Source organism: Microcaecilia unicolor, chromosome 2 (assembly GCF_901765095.1).
Source record: "Microcaecilia unicolor chromosome 2, aMicUni1.1, whole genome shotgun sequence".
NCBI classification, from domain to species: Eukaryota; Metazoa; Chordata; class Amphibia; order Gymnophiona; family Siphonopidae; genus Microcaecilia; species Microcaecilia unicolor.
Genome location: NC_044032.1, coordinates 263,533,962 through 263,559,635, shown reverse-complemented (window position 1 = coordinate 263,559,635; position 25,674 = coordinate 263,533,962). Strand labels below are relative to the sequence as shown.

Here is a 25,674-nt window from a genome sequence, read left to right as displayed (position 1 = left end):
TCTATCATAACCTTAGATATGTAAAGTGGTCAACTGGGGGTATACGAGCACCAAACAACACAGGTATCAAGGAAGGAACTGAAGCATGACTGTAAACCAGCATACTGTGGTCTTTTGTTAATTTAAGACCAATGATGTTCGGGGAGCCAGGTGGAAACTTTATCCAAGCATTGCTTGCAAAGGTGAAAAGATCAGGGGTAGTAGGAGACATGTAATGAATAAGTAAAATATCATCTGCTAAAATATATGCTAAAACCTGGGGTCTGAATTAAATGGGCCAAAGGCTCAAATAGATGTTAAAAAGAGCTGGGGAAAGTATAGACCCCTGTGGAACACCACAGAAGAGCGAGTGAGAGCTCAATTGATCTTCTAAATTATTACCCTAAATGTATGATCCTTGAAAAAGGGAGTAAACCACTTCAAAACTGTACCACCAAGTCCAATGTCCTTAAGTCAATGCAGCATGAGGTCATGTTGATTACACTGAATGCTGCTGACAGTCAAGAGAGACTACCAATGCAATCAAGGCCTTTCTCCAGCTTATTATACACCTCACTCAACAGGGAAGGCAAACAGTCATGGTACTAAACCCTACCCTGAACCCAGACTGTGCAACCAAGACAGTTGCTGCAAATGTGCAGTGCCACACAAGTGACTAGTGCCATTATGCAACCAAGACAGTTGCTGCAAATGTTCCACACATAACAAGTGCCACTGTGCAACCCAATATAGTTGCTGAAAATATGCAACCAAAACTGTTGCTGCAAATGTGCCACATAGGTGACCTGCACCACTGTGCAACCCAGGTGGTTGCTGCAGCCACACAACCTAGGAGGCTGCCCATTCTGCGCAATACAAGTGGGTGCAGAAGTTACAACCCAGTTGGACAACAGTACCACCCAAGCAACCTGGGTGGTTCAACAGTGCCACACAGGAACTAAGAAACACAGGAATATAGTAAGAGCTGTGCACTACAGGTGGAAGTCAAGTGCACCACAGCTCAATAGAAGAACTGAGGCAATCGGGCAAACTCAACAGCTCTGAATCTCACTGGCTACAAAACTTGTTTTGGCTGTATTATTTCCATAACCGCAACCGAAAATAGTGCTACCATGATGAATCTGGTAAGCCAAATGAGTAGCTCATGTTGAAGCAGATTATACTAATCTAATTTGGTAGAACACAGCCAATAGCTGAATTGGACAGCTTTGATCAGATAGGAAATGTAAACAGCATGAAAAAAACAACCAACTGCCTTTACCTTAAAAAGAAAGAGCCGACTAGGTCAGCTCTATGCATGGTTGAACAAATCAGTTCAGAAGAAGGTTTTTTTTTTTTTAATGATAGGAATTATCTCTAGGACAGAAAATAAAGTTTAAAGGGTTCCTTTTTCCCTTGCTGAAACTGACATTATTTTCTCAGTAAAACTATAGATAACTTCTAATATCAGATTCTTGTGGGAAATACAGTCAAGGTCCTATGCCAAGATAAACAGTCTAATCTCCGCACAGACATATAGGGTCCATTTTACTAAGCATACCTACTGCACAGCAAAACGCACTGCTGTGGGAGGGCGCTGTGAAAGCATACCATGGTAGTGTGCCCATCAATGTGTGCTAATCCTGCTGAAAAATATTTTTTATTTTTCAGCACGGGAGTGTGACTGTGGGCAGAAGAGTAGTGCCGTGCCCTTTGCTAATCGGTAGCACAGGCACATTGCCGCTTGTTGTCCAATTACTGTGGGCTTAGCGCAGGAGCCCTTGGCGCCAACAAAGTAGGTGTCGCAAGTGTCTCCTGTGTTAATGGCCATGCACTAATTTGGAAATTAGCGTGTGGCCATTACAGAAAAAAATATGGAAATGCTGCCATTTTATTGTCACACTAAAGTGGCCACAGCATGTGGAAAACCCATGCGCTGACAACAGCACTGGCCACTTTTGAGTGCGTTTGGTAAAACGGCCCCATAGATAAGACTACAACATACAGTTGATATGAGAGAAGCGACATACAAATGAACAGCAGTATGTTCCAGCATAGTCACTAAATAACAGCTCTCAAGATTAGCAATTATCTGACCTCAGGATCCACACTTGAGAAAGAATAAAAAGGGAGAGGCTCTTAATGTGAGCTGCATTTTTTCCCCAACATTAAGAGCTAATAAATGTCCAGATTTGCCTACTGAGAGTCATACAGCTAGGATAGTCAGGCAGCATAATTAGAGAAAAAAACCCAAACAGCTGACAAACAGGAAGAGAATTCTGGCAGGAAGAACTGTGACAAAATTTAAAGCAGCACCTATAAACAAAAAGGTAGCCTTCCACATAGAGAGTCACAGACAAATATTAATTGCCTAAAGAAACCGGAAGAGCATGGCTTTCTCTCAGTAACTCATACAGCTGATCAGGAAAGAGTTCTTGCTGTGAGGAATGAGCAAGCCAGATACCTGTGTGTGTTTAAAAAGGAACAGAAACACAGACAACACTAGTTCATTAAGGGAGATGATCAAAGGTAAATGTGGGTGCTAGAGGCCACTGTGCCACACTAGCACCTGCATTTACCTGCTCAGAATGATCAGAGGGCTCTAGCATGGCAAACAATGAATGTGCCAGAGAAAACTGCAGAGCTCATTTAAATTACATTTAAATGAGCTCATGGATATTGTCCCCTCATGATCAGAAAACTACGCTCTGATCTTCCTGCACTTCTAGCACCTTAACCGTACGCCAGCTCAGAGTTAAGGCGTTAGAGTTAAGGGGAAAGCCTCCCCCTGCTCTGACAAGGCAGCCTGGACCCCACACACAAATAAAAACCAGCATTATACAGAAGTTATATGGAAGTTAAATCCCATCCCATTCATCCTGTGATGCACAGGGACTGCTAGTCCCTCCTCCTCCAACTTCTAAGGTACTGGGGAGGGGGTTGTGTCAGGGGGATCCCTCCCCCACCACTAGCCCACCAGGGAAATCTTTTTGGTAGGGGAGGATCAAGTTGAGCACCCTGTCACTGGTCACACTGGACTCGCGGTGGCGGCCAGTGGGAGTGAGGACAGGGATCCCACTGGACCGCCAGGCTGGCTTTTATTCACTTGCAGGGTCCAGGGGTCCAGGAGTGTGGTGGACCCCCAGAGCCTTATCAATAGGGGAGGAGGGTCTGAGGGTCTAGTAGACCCCCAGAGCTGACGCTGACAGCACAGGGCTGACAATTGACAGCCTGGGTTGACACTTGACAGCCTGGCTGACACTGACAGCCCGTTTCCTGGGCATGCATTCACAAGTTGTGCTTAATTCACAACTTTTGAACGTATGCACCATGTGCCATCCACCCACTTTGCTCCCTCATGATGGAAGCTAACAGCGTGCATATCATTTGCATATTATTAGCTTTGATCATGAGGGAGTTAGGTCAGGGCGCTGCTGTGGCAGTAAAACTCCAGTGTTTTTTCTTGCAGCATTGGGGGAGGGGGAGGAGGATTGATAGAGATCTCAGAGATATACTCAGCTCCGTAGAAGAGCCGCCTTTTTAATTTTTTTAAATAGGAGCTTATGCCAAAGAAGGCACCCCAACTCAACTGAAACCCCGATATTAAACTGGGTCGGGAGAACAAGCCCATGAGAGCATCCCCAACTTGACTGAAGCACAGCTGAGAAGCTGGTTCAGGAGAATAAGTCAAATAGGCACCCCTAAGTCAACTGAGACTCAGCATAAAACTGGCTCAGGAGCACAAAACCCAATCTGGTCTGGAGCAGGGCTGTTAGCCCATCATCCATCTGCTTAAGAGACAAAGATATACTGAACATTCTATACAGCATGATACCCCTGAGGGAAGAATCACTTTAAGAACTATTTTCATTCTCTGTCCCCATCCACTGGTAGACAGACACAATCCATTGGTCTGGACTGGTTTGACAAGATGCCATGGAAGAAGCCACTTATACACATGTGTGGCCACATATGTGCAAAAATGGCTTTATAAATGATCCCTTAAATCTTTGCTTCTCAAACTGTTATCCTTGTATGACCCCATTTAACACTTAAATATTCTCTTGACCTATAATGATGAAAACAAATTAGCAGACCCCAACTCTCTTCCCTGTCTCATCTGCTTCATTCTTCACCCTTATCTAAACAAATTGACAGTAGTATATCTGTGTGTAGATGGTCCTTCCATATTCAACACTATTTAACCAGCCAGGACGGCTTCTGGCTGGTTAATTAGCCTTAAATCTCAGCTAAATGCTGATATTCAGGCCCGAGATACCCAGATAGTGCCAATATTCTTGGCTAGCATCTAGCCCGGTCACCGGCTGTGTCGCACAACATAGCCGTTAGCACTAATATTCATCAGCGGATAGGCTAAGTTTAACAGCCAGGTAGACCCTATAAATAGCAAGTCTATCTTTGGCCGCTATGTATAAAGAGCCAGTTAGGCAGATATTCATCAATTGACCAGCTAAGGTTATAGCGGCCAAAAAAAACCTGGACATTCAATGTTGGTTGCTAGATGGCCTGGCATTGAAATTTCCAGGTTTGCCACCGACTGAGTTAGCTGGGCTGGCCTCTCGCAGTCGCTGTATTGGTGGGCGGTGCATTGTATTTGAACGACAGTGTTTGGGTAGGTGATGTGTACATATCTGTGTGTAGATGGTTTGGGTCAATATTTCAAAACGATTTGACCAAGCCAGAAAATGCCCACCGAACAGTTAAATTGATTGTTCAGGGCTATCTGCTAATTTTCGGCAGCACATAACCGATTATCACTGCTGAAATGAAAAATCAGCTATTTGGGGGGGGGGGGGGGGGGGGGGGGGGGGCATTTGCGGGGCGGGGTCAGCACTTGGCCAGTTATGTGTCAATATTCAGCACCTTAACCGCCCAGGATAACTGCATAAATGGGTCCATATAAAACACAGTCATGTCTTATGTTCTGAATATTGACAATAATCAGCCATGTGCTAACGAGTCACTGCATAAACTGGATAGTCAATGCTGAAGCCCAGACATGACCCGGCACTGAATATCTGGGAACAACACCATTGAGGGTGAGCAAAACACTCACTTTTAACCCCAGTGTGTAGATAGTGGGTGGTGTGTGTGTATGTGTGTGTTTGGATATAGCACACGTGAACGACTGTATTTGGGTGGTGGTACGTGCATATGGGTTTGTAGGTAGCAGTTTTACATGATGTATGGTGTGTTGTGTGTAGTGTGATATTTAGTTCTCACTTGTGCAAGGTCTAACTATTTGCCATTACTCTTTCGTTCTCTCCTGTAACTTGCTGCATTGGATGCACAGACAAAATGAACAACTGTAAGTCTCCGCTTTTTGTGTCCCTATCAGTAATTCTCATGTGAGGTGTGCATAGAAGAGGATGAGGGTGCCTGAATGTTTCCCCTTTAATTCATTAACTAGAAAATAAAACACATCCTGATCATTCCAAAAAGAATTGAAATAAGAATGATTTTACCTAGCAAATGGTTATTGCTCTGTTTGAAATGTTTCTATTATTTCCCTTCCTTACAGTAACGGTGCCCCCCACAATCACAGAGCAGTCTAATGAGACGTATGTGGTGTACCCTAATAATGACATTTCTTTGAAGTGTGAGGCCACCGGAGATTCTGCCCTGATGTGAGTATCACTTTGAAGAAGGAAGGATACACAGAATGCATCTTGCTGCCAGAGGGTGGGGGTGTTAGTATTGGTGAGGGGGATCGATCTAGGGGCTCCATATGCTGGGCATGGACACAGCTTGGTGATGGAAAGAACAAGATTTCTGCCACTCTCAGTTTAGCAAGTCAGCACCTGGCTCAGACACCTGTGGGATTTCCAGTCTCTCTTGCCCCCTCCTTCTCTTCCTCTACCAGGAAACCAGCTGCCAGCTTGCTAAATCACAGGAGGGTTGTGAGTATTCACCTACGCTCTCTGCCTCTTTCTCAGTGAGTCTTTCAGATTCACTGACACTGTGCCGACATTCTGCCCCTATTCTATCAAAGTCTCTCTATTCCATATAAAAAGTGAATTACTAATAGTAAAGGCAATGCTTTAAATACATTCATTGACATTTTAATTATGATTGGTTAAGGTTCTATATCCTCCATTCCTAAATGCCTTTCTATAAATCAACAAGAAAATGTTTACCACCTTTTAGCCAGGCCAACAAGCACTTTACATAGGAACAATTAAAGTAGATCATGGATAATATAACGTTATGTAAGAAAACATAAATAATAACAGATTTTAACAGCACAGAAAATAGCCTAACTTATCATTACAATTGCCCAAACCTGTCTACATAAAGCCAAGTTTTCAAGGCCTAGACCCAGCAAATGCTCGAGCCTACATGCCTCCTGCTCATGCCGAGGCCCTAGTGGCCATTGCCACTCAGTTTTCAGACAGCCAGCAGGTGTCAGCTTGGCAGCTGTTGACATTATTGGGCCACATGGCTTCTACTGTTCACCTCCAGTTGAGATGTGCCCAATGGACCCCTAGCTTCCCAATGGTACCCAGGCCATGGGGAACATAGCAGATGTCCTCTCCATAAACAAAGAGCTCACCTGGTTACTCCACTGGTGGACAATTCAGCCCAGTTTGACCCTGGGACTCCCATCCAAATTTCTCCACCCCAGAAAATTCTGATTATGTATGCATCCCTCTGGGGTGAGGTGCCCATGTGGATGGGCTTCACACTAACGGAGTATGGTCTGCTCAGGAGTCCAGCTAGCAGATCAGCCTCCTAGAACTACGGACAATTTGAAACACTTTAAAGGCTTTCAGAGATTAGTTGACAAATCAAATTGTTCACATTCAAACAGACAATCAGGTTTCCATGTATTATGTGAACAAGCGGGGGAGAGGTACAGAATCTTTCCCCTTGTGTCAGGAGGCCATCGGGATGTGCCATGGGTTAACAGCCACAGCATGGTGCTCTGAGCCACATACTGGCCGGGAAAGACACAGTCTGGCAGACAAGCTGAGCAGGGGTCATGCATCTGCACAAGTAGTCTATCAACATGGGTGTGTCCCAAAGAACTTCAAGAGTGGGACACCCCCTCGGTGGATCTTTTTGTCATTCACCTCAACAACAAAGTCCCTCAGTTCTGCTCCAGACACAGAGGGTATATTCAGATACCCCCTGCTTGTTGGTGTAATACATTGCAACAGGATTATCAGTTTGAATGAGTACAATTTGAATGAACAGCTGATCTCTGAAAACCTTTAGAGTATTCCAGATTGCCTGTAGCTCCAGGAGGTTGATCTGAGCTGATCAAGTACCTTGGGTGTGTCCATCTACATGAGCTCCCCACTCCAGGTGAGATGCACCCCATCAGCACTTTCTGAGCTGAGTAATTTGGAATGGAGTCCTATAGTCAAATTGGTTGAATTGACCACCAGAGAAGGGACTGAACCAACTCGGTGTCACTCAGATGACATCTTCTAGATTCTCGGAGGCTTGACACCACTGGGAACATAGAGTCCACTGAGCTGCTCTCATGTGAAGACATGCAATGGGTGCGACATGCACCGTGGAGGCCATGTGGCCTAGCAGCCTCAACATCTGCCAAGTCGTGACCTGCTGGCTGGCTCAAACCTGAGTGGCAAGTGTGACTAGAGCATCCACATTTGGCACAGGAAATAGGCTCATGCCTGCTGTGTGTGAGCAGGGCTGTAATGATTTTAATTGCTGAACCAGGAGCAAATGGGACAGGGTAGTTTAAAATGAACCCTAGTTCTGCGCATAGACCCCTGAGCACTGTCCTTCAAAGTGCTCTTCACCAGCCATCGTCCAGGTAGGGAAACACGTAGACTCCCAGTCTGCATAGCAACACTGTGAATACCACTAGACACTTGGTGAAAACCCTGGGAGCTGACACAAGGCTAACGGCAACACTTGGTACTGGAGTGACGTGTTCCACCCCAAAACCTGAGATACTTCCCATGGCCTGGAAGTATCGGGATGTGAGTGTAGACTTCCTTTAAGTCCAGAGAACATAGCCAATATTTTTCCTGAATCATTGGGAAAAGGATGCCATGTTTTCTTTGGCACAAGGAAGTACATGGAATAGATCTCTTCTGTTCTTCCCCTGGTGGAATGGGCTTCACTGTGTGGGCTTTTAGAACAGCAGAGAGTTCTTGGTGCAAGTACCTCCTTATGAAGAGAGCTGAGGTGAGATGCTCTCGGTGGGCAATTTGGTGGTCTCTGCTGCCAATGCAAGGCATAACCGAGATGGACTATTTGAAGAACCCACCGGTCTGAGGTTATAAGGGGTCACATTTCTTGGAAAAAACTTAGCCTCCTTCCTACCGGTAGGTTGTCCAGGAGCTCTGCTAGAGCCAGTCAGAAAATCATCCCCTGTTTGACTGGGTAGCTGGCTAGGCCTTGGGTGCACACTGTTGATGAGAACAAGTGCACTGGGTCTGAGCCTGCTGATGCTGGAGAAAAGAAGGAGCATACTCATGCCTCTGTGAGTAGTAGGACCCTCTTCAACTTGCCCAAAAGCCTCCTGGATGAGGAGGAGGGTACAGAAGGCACCCAGTGAGAGGAGAGTATTAAAAGTGTCAGTGTGTTTCTTGATGAGGTCAGCGACCTCCTCCACCTTCTCTCCAAAAAGGTTATCCCTCCCAGCATGTGGGCATCTGCTAATCTCTGCTGGACCACAGAGACACGCAGCCATGAGAGTCTGGTCATTGTATACATTATACATTGAAGGTATCTTAGAGCCATGGTCAAGAACTTACAATGTACTTTCTGCTGCTTGACCAGCTGGTAAAGAGATTCGGCCTGCTGTGTTGGGACATAGTCTACCAAGTCAGACATACTGCGCACCAAGTTCAGCAAGTAAAGGCTCATGTAGAGCTGGTAAGATTGTATGTGGGAGATGAGCATAGAGGCCTGATACATCTTCCGCCAAAAGATCAAGGGCTTGAGCTTCTGTGCCAAAGGGCACCGAAGCATAATCCCTGGAACTCCTGGCTTAAAGCACGGATTCCACCACCAGGGAATGATGAGGCAGTTGAGGCCTGTCAAACCCTGGGGAACTTTAGATCTGATAAATAGTATCAATCTTTTTGAGCAGGACATGGACCGACAGAGAGGACTCCTAGTTCTTCACCTGACATCTTTCAAGATCCGGTGAAGCGGGACCATCACAGCCTCTCTAGGAGGAGAGTCGTAGTCCAGGATCTCAAACATCTCAGCCCTGGGCTCATCCTCTGTCTCTAAATGAATAGGAATGGCAGCTGACATTACCTTACAAAACCTGGGAAGGAAAGGCACTCAGGTGGAGACTTGCTCTTATCCTCAGGAAGGGAGGGGTCATATGGGATCCCATAGGACTCTTCCTCCAAGAAGTATCTAGGGTCCTCATCAGACGTCCATGAACACTCTTCATTGGTGTTAGCAACATAGTCCTCATGGTAGGGCTGAGTCCTTGAGATAGAGGAACCACGTCCTTGTCTGGAGGAGCATCAAGGTGTAGGCACCAGCCTCGACTCCGGCGAAGCTTCCTCCACTGACATTGAGGCAGTTGTAGTATGGGTGGCTGTCGGTGATGCGTCACTGGGGTCGGAGGTCTCACCACAGTCTGAGAGCCTGGCAGGGCAGCAGGAGGAGGTGTGTATGGTGTAAGCACCACAGATGCTGATGTACTCGATGCAGTCTGCTGAAGTATCCCCCGCCAAATGCTCATAGTGCAGGACCCAATGCGCTGATCAAGGACTGCCATCGAGAAAGGCTAGGGGCATCGGTTGAGAAGCAGCCTGCTGAACAGCCGGGGTCAGTGTGGGTGCCTAGTCCTTGCTGCATGGAAACCCATGTGTCAGCACTTCCACAATAGAGTGAGAGCAGTCATCCCAGTGCCGACACTTTTCAGGGGCCAGATCCTTTTGTGCCCCAGTGCTCCCAGCACTAATGCATTGAGGAGGATCAATGCCAATGCTTCTTGGCCTTCACCTGATGCCAGTCATCGATGCTTCTTGGTGGCGATGATAATGCCGAATCCCTATGCCTCCTCGGTGTCAGGTCCTGATGCTGATTGATTCCGGGGTCCCTATGCTGTAGTTGACACCGAGACAGGCGGAGACCTGCTCGATGCATGACCATTCCCAGTATCTGAGCCATAGGGAACCAATGCACCCGATGCAGATGCCACGCTTGATGTCGATGCTGACATTAATGTTGAGGTTCGGACCGGGCTCCAAAATATTTTCCTCTTTCAGCCTCTCTGGCCAGCTGAGTCCTTTTCTTCATACAAAGGCAAACAACACAGCTGGAAGGGGTATGGTCAAGCCCCAAACACTGGAGACACCAATAATGGGTGTCCTTACCAGAATTGGTCCTGTTGCACCGTGCACAGCACTTAAAGCCACTGGGAGCCTTCGATGACTTGGAAGGGAAAACATCCATGGCCAAATCAAATGACTCAATGATGACCTTAAAAAGGGGCAAATCACCAAGAAAAAAAATAATAAGAAGAGCCTGACTGCAGCTCAGGCCTAAGATGGCCTAATGAGCACAGAAAAAATGAAGAAAACCTAAAAGTGGGGAAAAAACAAACTAAACCTATAAGGGGTAAAAGGAGAAAAGGGAAAAATGAGGAAACATCAGTAAAAACCCTGCCAGGAAGGCACAAAAAGCTGCAAAAATAGCTACACCAGACGCAGTAAGGGAGCTGTAAAACAGCACATCTTCTCACTGCAGATGAGAGAAGACTGCTGGTCCCACATTCTTGTGGCTGGCAGGAAGGCAGTCACGCATGCATGGTAGGGACGCTGGCAAGTGTCTTAAAGCTGTAGTATGCTATTTCAAGCGTTCTGCACTGGGTGACGTGAATGATGTCACCCACATGTGAGATATGGCCTGCTGGTCTTCGGTGAAAAAGAAAGTAAACAAAATTGCCAAAAATCTAAAAGAAGGGAGGGAAGATGGGGGGGGGGGGGGGGGTTAGATACCCTGAAGGAACCAAAAATATCACTTATGAAGACACTAGGAAGAAAACAAAAAAGCCAAATAACCTGAAGAGAATCATGGCCGTGAGGAAGACATATCAGCGCTGTGGAGAGAACAAGACTGGCAGTCCCTCGTGACTCCAGTGGGTGGGAAGGCCTACTAAAAGCTTCTTAAAGTGATAGGTATGCTGGGTAGCATTCGCACTGGGGCTCTATTGGAGACATCACCCACATGTGAGAAACTAAGTCCTGCTTGTCCTCAGAGAATGGTGTTAAATTTGATTGCAGCATTGAAAACTTAGTCGTGAAATAGGATGCTTGCTGAAAGGCTGATGAAGCAGAGGATAATTTGAGACAGGCTTTCCTGTACGGTCCTGAAATATCTTATATAGCCTTGCAGTATTAGGGGCCCATGCAAATCTGATCAGAATAATATTGTTTATTAGATTTATAAATGTCTTTTTGGTACCAAATACAACATAGATTTATATTTCTGTGGGAGAGCAGGGGTCCTACATTTCCTCCTTTGTCATTCATGATGACATAATGTCATCTCAGGAGTTGTAATTTACCTGTATACCAAGGTTGCCTTAAGGAAGTTGCCACCAGAGGTGGTGCCAGAGTATTAAAAGTAAGTGCCGATGATTCATTTCATGTATAGGCGGGAGCTTCTAGGAATAGTTTTTCAAATTTGCCGAGATCAAGATCAGGATGACAGTCAAGCAATTTGGTGTGATTGAGGATAGATCTCTATTGAGTCTTGCTGTGGAGAAGAGGAGGGTTGTATTGGGACTTTATCAAGTGTAAACATATAGGAGACAGTGATCTGTGTAAGTAGGGTGATAGGACAGTGAGAGGTCAAAGATATGTGAAGTTGGTGGATCAACAGCAGATCAATCTCCATAGGGTATGTAATTTTGATAAAAAAAAATTTCAACAACAGGATGAGGTTGGGAACCCTGTTCCTGATCCCTCATACACACCTATTCTTCTCCACCTTCTCTCCCCCCCTGCCCTCTTGGCCCTCCCTATAAAACCCTCTCTTCAAATGCCCTGACACACATAGCTCTCGTCCTATCTCTACTCAACACATCCCACCTTTACTCACATCCCACTTTCCACTCCTCCCCACTCACGGTCCTCCCAATCCTTGTGCACACACCACACCTACCTCTGCCCTGCAGATTGACTCCTAAATCCTCTCCTACACCCTCTGCCTCTTGTACTTCTATCCTACTGCCATTACTTGTGATCTTCAGCAAGTCGGTTAACCCTCTATTGCTTCAGGTACAAGCTTAAGGCCTAAGGCTTAAGGCTTAATATTCAATGGATCTTATCCAGATTCGAGCAGCTCCTATGCAGATAAGTCCTGATCAGAGATCCTACTGGGATTTTCAGTGCCAGTACCCGGATAGTGTTACTTAAAATCTGCTCAGATTGTCTTGGCACTCTCCGGGCAGTGCATGGGCAGTCCAAGTGCAGAGTCTAGGTGGAACCGGGAATTACCCAATGTGGCATATTCAGTCCACTAATAGGGTACTATCCAGATAAATTAGAACAACAAAATGTTCTAACTTTATCCAGGTAGTTATCTGTGTGCCAATCTTAGAATCACTGGTACTTGGATAAGTACCAGTGGCTTCATTATAACTAGATATTCAGCGCTGGTATCTGGGCATAAAGAGCCCTGATGGCTGGAGGTTGAAAGCATTAACTACTGCAGGCTGAATATACTGACCTTCTACACTGTAAGTTCTCCAGGGACAAGAAATACCTACTGTACCTGTAACTCCACCTTGAGTTAGTGAGAAAGGTTGAGCTAATCCTAATCTAGTCCTTTCCAAACACACCCTACTCCTCCTATCTCCATCTTACACACTGGCTCCTAAATATTCTCCCCATACCCTCTGCCCTTCTGCCCTAGTCTTACATATTCTCCTAAATCTTCTTCACACCCCCCTCTGACCCTCCTGGCCTCTTCTCATCACCTGTGCTTCCCATCTGCAGATCTCACAGAGGGTAGAACTGAATTTGGGGAGGAAGTGAAGAGTGGGAAGGAGGAATAGAGTGAGAAGAATGAGGAATACATGATGGGTGAAGAAAGTGGGGAATGGATGGTAAAGAGCAAAAGAAGGAATGTATAATGGAACACATAGGATATAGAGAAATGACTGTTGTGGAAAGATGAGGAGGGATGGAGGGTGGCAGAGCTTCTCAAACTGTGGGTTGGGACCCCAAATAGGGTCACAAGACCTCCTTTTGGGTTCATGACCTAGGTTCTCTATAGGTACATCATTATTCTGCACCTCCAAGGGGGTGTTCACACAGTTTTATTTGGCTGCAATCATGGTGTCCACAGGCACCAAAAGGTTGGTAAGGACTGGAAGGTGGGAACTCACAGAGGTTAATGCTTGGGAGAGAAAGGGAATATAAGGAAGGTAAAGTAAGGAAAATGGATAATGAAGTGTTGGGAAAGGAGGGTAATTGGGGACTGTTAGAAGGTATAAAGGGTTCTGTGGTTGTTTCTGACTTTCTCTACCTACTCAGGTTTCGCTGGACAAAGGATGGTGAGTTCTTTGATTACAAGAAAGACCACCGTATCAACACTAAGCGAGGTTCCGGTACCCTCTCCATTCCCAACAGTAACGGCTTGATGGTGAAGAGCTTCCAGGGCACCTGGCGCTGCTATGTCAGCAACAAGTTTGGCACTGCCGTCTCCAGCAAGATCCACCTCGTTGCAGAGAGTAGGTGCTCCCAGGGGTGTAATGTGTGGGTGCACATTCCAGAGTCCTTCCCTGCCCAAGAATGAGGACTTCTCCTTCCAAATATTTGGCTACCAAATGTTTGAAAGGCAGACATCTTCAGAAGTGTGTCAGGGTAGCATCACAAACATACTATGTTCTTGGACTGGTGTTGCAGGAAATGACCTCATAGTCATCACACACATTCATATCAATGAAAACTAATCATCAAGATATTCCACAGGTGTGGTGCACTGATGGTCTTGCTCTTCTGCCTGATAAACATGGTCTGTGCATTACCGTTGGTAGCCCTCCTCTCCAAAATGGCCATAGCCCAGAAAACAGTTTAGAGAATTAGTTAATTAAAAAAGATAAGTACTTAAAACAGAAATTGGTGTGGGAGGAAACTGCTAGTTAGTTACCTTCTAACTTCAGATTTGGATCTAGATTTTTTTTTAAATAGCTCTTATAAGCTGTAAATTATTTTCTGTAACCTCATATCCTATATTTATCTAGTCTTTTTTATGGTTCTCTGTTTCTGTGTATGTGTTTTCCCATTTTTCTTTGTGCATATATGTTGCACAGTATATTTGAGGGGGATGTAAGGGAATCCTGTTTCTATGGCAACAGTTACCATAGTTCCCAGCCCCTCTGTGTGGTGGTGATGTAAGGAATTGAGGGGGAAGGGGGAATGACTTTGGCAGGTCCTCTGGCGGCCCTTCCTCCTTTCACTGCTGAAGTGAAAAGAGATCTCACTCTGGATGAGGAGAGATGGTAGGGGAGAGGCGAGAGAGAGAAACAGAGATTCAGAGATTAGAAGGGAGATACAAGGAGATCTGGAAGGTTGTTTTCAAACGGATATAGCCATCCAACTAAGGAACTATCTGGCTAGATCCATCAGGGTGAAAATCCCCCCTCAGTATGTGGCTAATTATAAGCAGTAGGTTTTACCAGGAGACTATATTTAGCTGCTTAAAAAATGGGTTTTCCAGAAGGCATGCTCAGACCAGGGGAGACAAATTTGCAGACAGGTTGAATTTTCTATTATGTGTGTGTAGGTTTTCTCATGTACTTTAACCCACAGAGAAACACCAGGATACTTTATTGCAGATACTTTCTGCCCTCATAGTTATATTGCAATACAAGCAAACCACATAGCAAAAGACACCTGAGAACTACAAAGTTTTTTTCACCAACCTAAAAAAAAGGAAGTCCCTTTCAGGTGATGAAAGAAAGAAGACAGACAGAAGTCTGCAAATTGGAAAGTGAGGTAATGTCTTAGACAAACAAACAAACAACAAACAAAAATCCCAGAATACCAGTTATTCTCTAATAAACTATAACCAGTACCACTTGGCTAGACTCACAGATTACAGAGAAAGAAAATACCCCTAACTACCCCAATGCCAGAATGATCATAAAGCCATAGGACCGACCGTTTAGTGGAATGCAGGATTGTGTCTGGTCCTCCAACAGTGGCGGAATGCTTCTCCCATCTGCTCCAGCTGACTTGGCACTAGTTTGCGAGCAGAGAAGCCAAAATAAGCAGAGGGTAGACATGCAGAAAGATACAAGGTAAAGTGAAGTCTTTAAGCCACAGGCTCACTACAAAGGATGGCAGCTCAAAATTAATGTGCCCTTTACTATCCTGGATTGATTCAGTTTGGATCTGTGTTACTCATAAAATGGTGGCCTAAACTGTATGCCCACAGGAGGAGGGGGCAAGAGGCAGGAACACCAGAAAATAAGAAAATAACTAAGACGTATGAGCTCCTTGTGATACCAAAAGCAAGCCATCTGCAATAAAAGGAAATAATCAGAAATATTATTTATGAAATAGATAATCAGACCCTTGCATATTGTCCACAAGTAGTGTGTTCTCCTCTCACTCAGGGGCTCTTTTACCAAACTGTAGTAAAAAGGTCCCTGTGGTAGCAGCATGCTGTTTTTGGCCGTGCGCTGAGGCCCTTTTACCACAGCAGGTAAAAGGCTGCAAAGCTACATGGCCATTTGGTAAGATTGATCATACCGTATGACCATGCAGGAGAAAGCACTTACTGCCACCCATTGAGGTAGCAGTAAGGGCTAACCCAACGGTAACTGGGTAGCAGTGCAAACCCCCCCCCCCCCCCCCCCAACTCAAGCCCTATTTTCCCCAGTGTGGGGAATGGTGCACGTTGGGGCTAGAATTTCTGCTGGCGCCCATGTTAGGCTGGTGGTGGCAGCTCCAAATTGGTGCGCAGTAAGCCTGTGTTGGGCTTACCACTGCTTTGTAAAAGGATCTCTCAATGGGGGAAATGGGACTTGATATACCACCTTACCAAATTGGTGAACGGTAAGCCCATGTTGGGCTTACTGCTGCTTTGTAAAAGGGCCCCTCAATGGGGCTTGATATACACACCTTCCTGTGGTTTTTGCAACTACGTTCAAAGCAGTTTACATATTATATGCAGTACTTATTTGTACCTGGGGCAATGGAGGGTTAAGTGCAGGGCTTTTTTGAGGGGGTACTTGGGGGAACTGAGTACCGGCAACCTTTTCCATTGTCTGCTAACTTGACCCATGGTCCCCAATTTCTAATGAAAGAGCTCAGGCTCTACACACCAATTCTGCCTTGTCATTGATTCTGTGACTGGTTGCAGGGGGCCTGGCTATTCTGGGGTGGTCCCTCAGTGATCACCCCACCGCTGAAGGGTGGCCTAGCATTTAAGTACCAGCACCTTTTTTGCTAAAACAAATGCACTGGTTAAGTGACTTGCCCAGAGTCACAAGGAGCTGTAGTGGGAATTGAACCCAGGTAGCCAGGATCACGTCCACTTCGGCTACTCGGCTAACCACTCAGCTACTCTTCCTCAATGGAGTATACACTACAATAGGTAGGTGCTTTGAAATCATAGTGCCTACCTTTATGCAATATCGGGGCAATTCTAGAACTAGGCACCTCCAGCTAGACACAGCAAGAGCCTGTTCTCTAACGAAGCAAGTGCCTGCTTTCCTATAGAACACTAGCGAATCTGAGTACTTGTGCAGAATTGAGCGCCCAGTCCATGCTCCACCCTGTGTATGCTCCCTTGCAAATACACACTATGGAAGTTTAGTGCATGCTTAGGCTGTGTACTAGCATATATATGCGTGTCTCAGTGCACACATATGCATGTATGTGCTAATAATCCTAAATATTCACATGTGCCATGGGTGTGAAAAAGTTAGCACCTCTATAATTGCTCCAATAAAGACAGTACTGTAACTGGGCCCCCGTATTTATACACCCTTATGTACATAAATGTACAGACTACTGGCACTTTTGTGGATCAGTGGTACACGTGTGTATAAGTGGAAAACAAACTAGCAGATCAGTATAATATCCAAAAAGACTTTATGAAGATACCGTATATGAAACAATGCCCGACACAGGCCGTGTTTCGCCTTGTTAGCAGACTAATCACTGATTATCTGGCGTTAGCCAGATATTCTATTTTATGCTGCTCATGCTGGTTTTTTATGAAGAAGATTCCTTATATCCTTGTTCTGATATATAATTTGATACCGATCTTATTTAAGAAAGATACAGACTAGCCCTGACGCAGCCTATTGTTGGGCGAAACACGGCCTGTGTCGGGCATTTGTTTCATATACGGTATCTTCAATAAAGTCTTTTGGATATTATACTGATCTGCTAGTTGTTTTCCACGTTGGATTTTGCAGATCGTTTGCCTTGTTGTTTTCTGGACCCCCACTTGTGTGTAAGTGGCAGCAGGTGACTTAGTGCTGTTCTGTAAGGGTGCATATAAGTGTCACGGGATGTGAATTTAAGGGGGTGGAGCATGGGCGTGGCTACCACGTCTCTATACAGTTCACAAAATACTGTCAGTTTCACACACTCCTGCCACATTCACATGATGCAGTTACGCCTGGATCTAGAGGTTTATAAACAGGTTTTCTCTTGCACGTTTGCTTATTTGGTGGCTAGCCACTGGAATTAATTACCTATTGATCTAAGAAGGCAATGTGATTATATGTTTTTTTGAAAACTGCTGAAAACCTTGTTTAAGACATTTTTAATGCGACTGTGTTAATTTCTTGATGGTTAGTTGACCGTCGTGTGTAATATTCCTAGAGTTGGTCCAGTTTACTCTTTTGTGAGCCACACTGAACTTTTGTGGTAAGTGTGGGATACAAGTGTCATGTATTATCATTATTATGTACAAGTAGGGGCACTGATGCCTGGTTATGATAGTATTATTAACAGAATCCAGGCACCCATATTCCATTATAGAATAGGATTTCACCATGTGGCAAAGGGCACCTAAAAGGAGGTGCCCATTTTAGAATAGCCCCCAATATATATAGGTGTTTCTGAAAGTGGAGCAGGGTGGGCCAACCATTAGACATGACTAGGCAGTCACCTAGGGCATCAGCTTTTTAGGGGCAGCAAAGAGCAGCTACAGCCAAAGCAGAACACTCGGTCCTAAGCAGGGCTTTTTTTGAGGGAGTACTTGGGGTACTGAGTACCGGCACCTTTTCTGTTGTCTGCTAAAATTGACCCATGGACCCCAAGTTTTAATGAAAGAGCTGAGGCTCTACACACCAATCCTGCCTTGTCATACATTCTGTGACCGGTTGCAAGGAGCTTGGCTATTGTGGGATGGGTCCCTCAGTGATTACCCCACCCCTGAAGAGTGGCCTAGCATTTGAGTACCAGCACCTTTTTTACTAGGAAATACGCACTGGTCCTAAGATCCACACAAATTCAAAGAGCCATCAGCATGTATTTAACCTGCATTTTAATGGCATTTTTGTGTGATGATCATGATTGTTGAGTTTAATTGTCAAAATCTTTGGGGAGGGGCTGCAGGATAGGGCTGGGAAATTAATGGGGGGGGGGGGAAGTGTTGATCTGAAGGTTCACCTAGGGCATCCACTACCCTTGCACTGACTCTGGGGAGCAGAATGAATAGAGTAGGGGCAGGACTGGCACACATGCATGTATTCTATAAATTATTTATATGCACTGATTTCTGCTGGCACATACACACACAAAGTTACTCCTGCCTCAGAAGACGTTTAACTGTGTGGAAGCCTTCAGGGTGGCAGTTTTATACAGGCACATATCTTGCCTTTAGAAAATAGGCACAACATATGCTCCTGCATGCCTTCTTATACTCTGACAAGGATTCACCTAAGGTCACACTGAGGACCAGGGCTTAAAAGCCTGTCTTCTTTCCTTGCATGTCTTAGAAGGTAAGGGGGGGTAGGGTGATAACAGAAGGGATTTACGCTGGTGACGTGACCATTTACTTACCATTTAATAATGAAATTCTGAACAGCATTTGACCTAATGGAATCATGGGCATCAGCATTCAAACTAAAATTAAACAGAGAGAAACTCAATTTCTAGTCTAACAGACCCTGTTTCATTCCTACCTTACTAAAGAATTCACCATAGACAAATGCAAATATCCATTAGAACAGACTATGATAATCCTGGGTATAATACTCAATCAATACCTTCCGAGTTTCAAGCATTATTTTTATTTATTTTATTTAATGGATTTATTAATCGCCTTTGTGAAGAGATTCACCCAAAGCAGTGTACAGCAGGTACAGTTTAACATAAAACTTACAATTTTGTTTACATTAGCAGTGGCAATGAAAGTCTTTAACGCTTTATGGCAGTAGAAAAGAATCAGACCTCTTTTCTCTAAAGAATTTTTCAGAAACTTAGTTGAGACTCTAGTACTGTCCCCATTTTGACTATTGCAACGCAGTTTATATTAGCTGAAAAGCCGAAATAGTGAAGAAATTACAAACTGCTCAAAACACATCAGCAAGACTTGTTTGCAGTGTTTCACGATTTAACAAAGCCTCACCATTGCTTCATTCATTCATTACACTGACTTCTGATTAAGCTAGGGTAGCTTATAAATTATATCTATTTGCCTTCCACATCATTTATGGATTGACACCGGAATATATGCTTCCCTTGATTGAACTTTCTGCTTGTAATTCCATCCAAGGATCCAGGGACTTCCTACTTCTTCACTACCCATCTGTAAGAAGATTATATAAATCAGTCCTTTCAGCTGACTTTCGTATCAATGTACTAAGTGGTGGAATTTATTACCAAAAAACATCCCAGATTATATGAGTTTCCGGAAATCACTAAAAACCTTTATTTAAAAAGTTCTTGCAACAAAAAGATGAATTCTAATCCAGTCTTATATGGTCTTTGAATATTTCTGTATATCTTTTTTAACACTAAAGTGATTGCATGTTTTTCTCTTTTGACTGATAAGATTTATTGTAAAATACATTATGCTTAATTGTAGTCAACTGCACTATACAGTATGTATTTCTCTAAATATCTGTAAGTCACATTGAACCTAGATATTGTTTAGGAAAATGTGGGATATAAATGTCAAAATAAATAAATAAATAAATTAATTAATCCTTATTCATTTCCTTTGAATTGCCCTTTTTTCTCCAGGTGCTCCCAAGTGGCAGAAGGAGGTGATCCGACCAGTGACAGTGGAGGAGGGGGAGTCTGTGATTCTGCCCTGTAACCCCCCCAATAGTACTATGTCCAGGCGCATCATCTGGATGAACAGCAGTAAGTCTGCTAATTCCCTCTGTTCCCTCCCCACATTTTTCTTTTGTCAAAAGTTATGACTGTGGATTGTGGAAAGAGGCTAAAATGTGCTTGTGTCTCCTGTTACTTTATTAGTGCTCCGTCTGCCAGATGTACTAAAGGGGCTTTTCCTATTTTCAATCAGTGAGACACATGCTTCATACATCAGGTCTTAGTGAGCTGGCATGGTCTGTTAGTGGTATGTGCTAGAGTGTGCAACCCCAAAATATTTGTCTTCTGTCATTTCCAGTGTTATTTATGGGAATTTTAGTCTTGTTCAGGTTATTTTTTGTCATTTTGGGAACAAAGTTAAGAATGCATATTCTTTCGAAAATAGTATACACTCTTTCATCATAAGTATGCGCTGTCACACCGCTGCTCCCAGCAAGGTGTAGAGCTGGGGCTTCACTAGCCTGGCTGTAGCCTCCCCGGTCTCCCAAAGGAGAAATGAATCAGGAGAGAACTCAGCCACAGTTTTCCCTCAGAGGGGCTATTCAGGATATAGTAAGTCCTGCCAGAGTCTTGGGTTCCTCTTTACAGGTTCTTGTACACTCAGGTTGAGCCTGTATTGTATTTAAGCCTCAATTTCCATCTCCTCTTGGATATCTCACTCTTTAAAGTCAATGGGTTCCTGCTGTTTCCCAGCCTCAGAGAAAATTTCAGTCTTCTGGAAGCTTATTTTCTATTTTGTGTGTTATTTGCATTTATTAAACTTTATTAACACATCTTCCACATTACTTTATCCTAAATTAAAAATAAAATTATTTTCTTTACCTTTGTTGTCTGGCCCAGTGGCATAGCTACGTGGGGCCAGGGGGGGCCTGGGCCCCCGTAGATTTGGCTCCAGCGGCAAAATAACTGGTGCTTATTCAAAAAAATGGAGAAAAAGCCCTCAGAAATCGCAGGTAAATTGCCTGGGGTTTAGTGCGAGGTTATGGTAATTCACATTGACTTATAACACACGCTACAGTTCTATCACTGGGCAAAAAACTCCATTTTAACAGGCTCAAAATTGTATGCCTTAATGTTGCTATTAAACAAAGCGAGTTTCTCTTAACATGAGTTTTTCTTTTCTTTTTTCTATTTTCGTCTTAATGAAGTCACTTTCTAAGGAGACTTCAACCACGTCAGCATATCAAAAGAATTTGCACTTAGCTTTTGAATCAGGCACTCTTCACTGTCCGTTCTACGGGAACCCGTTTCACCTAGAAACGTGGCTTCATCAGGAACGGAGTGCTGTAGTTATGCTGATGATCTGAAACAAACGAAACTGGTTATGCAGTCATAATAATGGAAAAAGAAATCTACACAATGTAGCAACTGCACAAGAAAAATCACCCCACGGTCAAACATACTTTTGGTAGAAGCATAAAGCATTTCAAAATGGCGCCTCGGCGTCCACATACGGCGCTTGACTAAAATACTTGCACGTACGTTATGTAGTGGGCGTTAGTAGAAATAATGCCAATCAATAGAATTGTTCAACCCATTCGGTTCCAGTGTGTCGAATTCAAAGATCCACCTAGCCTCCCTTCTTAATAGAGTGAGTTTGCGATTTCCACCTCTATGATGGATCCCTACCTGATCTAACACGGAACACTGTAGCTCTTCAAATTTGTGTTTATAAGAAATACAGTGTTCCACGATTGGTTCTTTGACAGCAGATCTGCGAATGTTGGATCTGTGTTCCAGGATCCTGACCTTCAATGGTCTTGTTGTCATACCTATGTAGGTTTTGTTGCAAGGACAGCTTAAGGAGTATACAACATGATCAGAAGAACAGTTTGTGAATTGTGATAATTTATGAACCTTTTTGGTTTTAGGATTAACAAGTTGTTTGGTCTGCTTAGTGATGTTGCATATCTGGCAGTGACCTCATTTGTAATGTGCAACAACTTTTTTCTTATTAATGGTAGAGAACCTTGCATCAGCCGGGCTGACAATCTCTTTGATGTTGTTTGTCCTCACAAAAGCAATGCGTAAATCAACGTTTTCAAACGTGCTCGTTGATTTCATAATGTCCCATCTATTCTTGATTAAATTCGCGAGATGGGGACTGTGTTCATTGTACTGCATAACCATCGTGAGTGTGTTTTCTTCTGTTTGACATTTTAATGTGCTGGACAAAAGTAAATTCCTGTCATTATATTTGGCCCTGCAATACGCCCTCTTGAGGACAGTCTTAGTATAACCCCTCTCAGATAAGTTAAGCATCAATTTGTTTGCCTGGATTTTAAACGTAGAAAGGTCAGTACAGATGCGTCTCAATCTATCTGTGATCTTCTTAAACACTTTGGTAACAAATTTGTTTGAAACAATGTTGATCTCCACATCTAAATAATGAATGCAATCGAAAGAGTGTTGTTCAGTGAATTGAATGTCTTGATTGCAGCTATTTAACCAATTCATGAATTGCTGAAATTCTGTCACCGTGCCCCTCCAGAGCATAAAAATATCATCTATGTATCTCCACCAGTGTAAGATGACTTTCTGAAAAGGGGACCGAGCAATCCATGTCGATTCAAAATTAGACATGTAAAGATTCGCTATCGACGGGGCAATTGTCGCCCCCATCGCTACCCCACTGGTTTTGTAAATACATTTTGTCTAGGAACAAGAAATAGTTCTCCTTCATCGCTATTCTAGCAAGCATCAGTAAGAACTCTGTAGGTATTAAGTGTGGTCTAACTCTGTTATCTAATGTTTGTTTGATCGTACCTAAGGCTTCATCTTGAGGTATGGAAGTATATAATGAGCGCACGTCCAGGGTGACCATTAGGACACTCTTGTGGTTAAGATCCATATCCTGTAGTTTACAAAGAAAATGCGTGGTGTCCCTGATGTATGAGGGGTACTTCGACACTTCCGTTCTCAGGAAGGTGTCTATGAAGGTTGACAGGCTTCAAGAACAGAATTCCTGCCAGACAGAATGCGTCTGCCCCGGGGGATTAATCAATTGTTTGTGCACTTTCGGCAGAAAGTACATCACCGGGATGGTGAGATGTTCACAACAGAGAAATTTCTTATCCTTAGGGGTGATGAAACCTTCGTTTAACGCTTTATTGGTAATTCTGTTGATGAGGGACTGCAGTCTGTTGGTCGGATTCAATGCCAGTCTCTTATAATATCTGATGTCATTAAATTGTCTTAGTCCCTCATTAATATAGTCACAACGGTTTTGGAGAACAATCACCCCACCCTTGTCAGCTTTTTTTACAATGATCCCCTCATCATCCCTGAGTGTTTTTAACGCATTCATTTCTTCTTTGGTGATGTTATGGTTCTTCTGATGTAAAACGCCTCTCTCCCTTTTGAGATTCTCCAAATCTCTGAGGACCATCGTTTTGAAAGTTTGTAGTGCCGGAATTTGTGGAACCAATGGTCTCCAAATGGACTTCGGTTTAACACTGGTCCTATCGTACGTGTCCTCGTGATTGTGAAAGAACAACTTGAGTTCTAATTTCCTAATAAACTTTTCCAAATCAATATGAAATTGGAAATTATTGAAATGAGTGGATGGAACAAAAGAGAAACCTTTGAGCAAAACTGATTTTTCTGCTGATGTTAATTCTCTGTTAGATAAGTTAATGACCACAGGCTCTATTTTTGGGACCATGTCCATGGTCTATTCCGCTGACCTGTGTACCCTCTTCTGCTTCCTTTTCCCCTGCGTTGAAATCTGTTCTCTAAAAAACCCCTTTTGTTGGTATCATCAGATTCACCACTGCTACTAGAAGACGATGATGAGTCATAAAACTTGGTCCGTTTCTTTTCAATTGCTGACTCTGTTTCTTCTATTTGCATCCAGTGATACTGCATTTGTTCTGTTTGATTGCCCCCGTAGATTTGGCCCTGGACCCTCCTGCCGACGACCCTCTCGACCCCCCTCCCGCTGCCAACCCTCCCCCGCTGTTGCTGTGGGCTACTTTTGCTGGCGGGGGACCCCAATCCCCACCAGCCGAGGAGGTCCTTCCCACGAAGGCTTTGTTCTGTTTCTGACGTCCTGCATGTCAGACTCACAGAAACAAAATGAAGCCTTGCCCAGGCTCCGCGCCTAACAGGCATGGGCATTTTCACGAAGGTTTAATTGGCGTAAATGGCTGGGCGTACATTTAGTCACAGGGACAAGAGTTAGGCATATTCTATAAACCGAGCCTAACTTTAAGCATGGCTTATAGAATATGCCTAGATGTATTTTTGTCAGCACTGATTTTTTAGGCGTGATATATATAGAATCTAGCCCTCTTTGTGTAAATGTTTTGAATCATGGCATTTACATGCATGTTGTGCACATATACACATGTAAATGCCAAATACACTGCTGCAATAGTCTTCCGGCTTGCAAGTGCTAAATAAGACACCTGCAAACCTGAAGGCTATAAGCGATGTACATTCAGGTACAGTAGACCATTTTATGTCCCTTGAGGGCTCACAGTTTAAAAAAAGAAATCATAAATAGTTGAAGTTGGATTTGAACTGGAGTCCTCTGTTTCTCAGTCCGCTGTTCAAACCATTGGGCTACCTCTCTGCTTTGTATGGATATCTCTGGCCATTGCATAAGTTGGGCGTTCCTATGCTGTCTCACAGATGTCCATGTAACTTGTTTTGCTCTGTTCATAATTTGGACATTTCAGTTTGTAAAATGGATGTTGATGCTGGACGTCACCAGTACAAGGACGCCATTTCATGTGTATTTTAGAACAGGCTGTACATTGATAGATCCCATTCTACAATACTAGCAGCATCAGCAATGTACTGACTTGCACGTCTTTATTCTGAGTTGGTCATGCTTTCTAAAATTCTGTTCCACATCATCTATCATATATAACCCCAAACTTTCATATAAATAATGCATGAATAATACAGCATAAATGTCTATGTATGTCCCTAACTCCAATCCTTAACATAATCTTTAACATAACTTGTGCAAAATATGTAAATTACTTCCCATCTTTCTGAACAAATACACAGAACATCATTTTATATTCCAACTTTAATTTAGCTACATATAACTGACAAAATAAAAACTGATAAGGGACCCAAAGAGAAAAAGAAAAGGAAGGGATGGGGGAGGGGAAGGAAAGGGAAAGAAGTCCTGTTTGTCTGCATTGAATAAACTTTAAGCTCTGTTGTGCAGGGACTGTCTCATACATGTTTTGTGTACAGAACTGCGTACGTCTAGTAGCGCTAGAGAAGTTAGTGGATCATGCATTTGATATACCATCTTTCTGTGGTACAACCAAAGCAGTTTGCATATCATATTCAGGTACTTCCTCTGTCCCTGTTGGGCTCATAATCTAAGTTTTGTGCCTGGACTGGAGGATTAAGAGCCCCTTTTACTAAGCTGCGTAGGCGCCTACAC

General features: G+C 43.8%; 1 protein-coding gene across 1 annotated transcript in view; it reads left to right on the top strand.

Annotated features, from left to right (window-relative positions):
- Positions 1-25,674, top strand: part of L1CAM (L1 cell adhesion molecule) — a 302,701-nt gene that overhangs the window by 166,242 nt on the left and 110,785 nt on the right. The window contains 4 exon segments of the mRNA XM_030194088.1: positions 5,294-5,308; positions 5,522-5,627; positions 13,491-13,687; positions 20,172-20,294. Of these exon segments, the coding sequence (XP_030049948.1) occupies positions 5,294-5,308; positions 5,522-5,627; positions 13,491-13,687; positions 20,172-20,294 (441 nt within the window).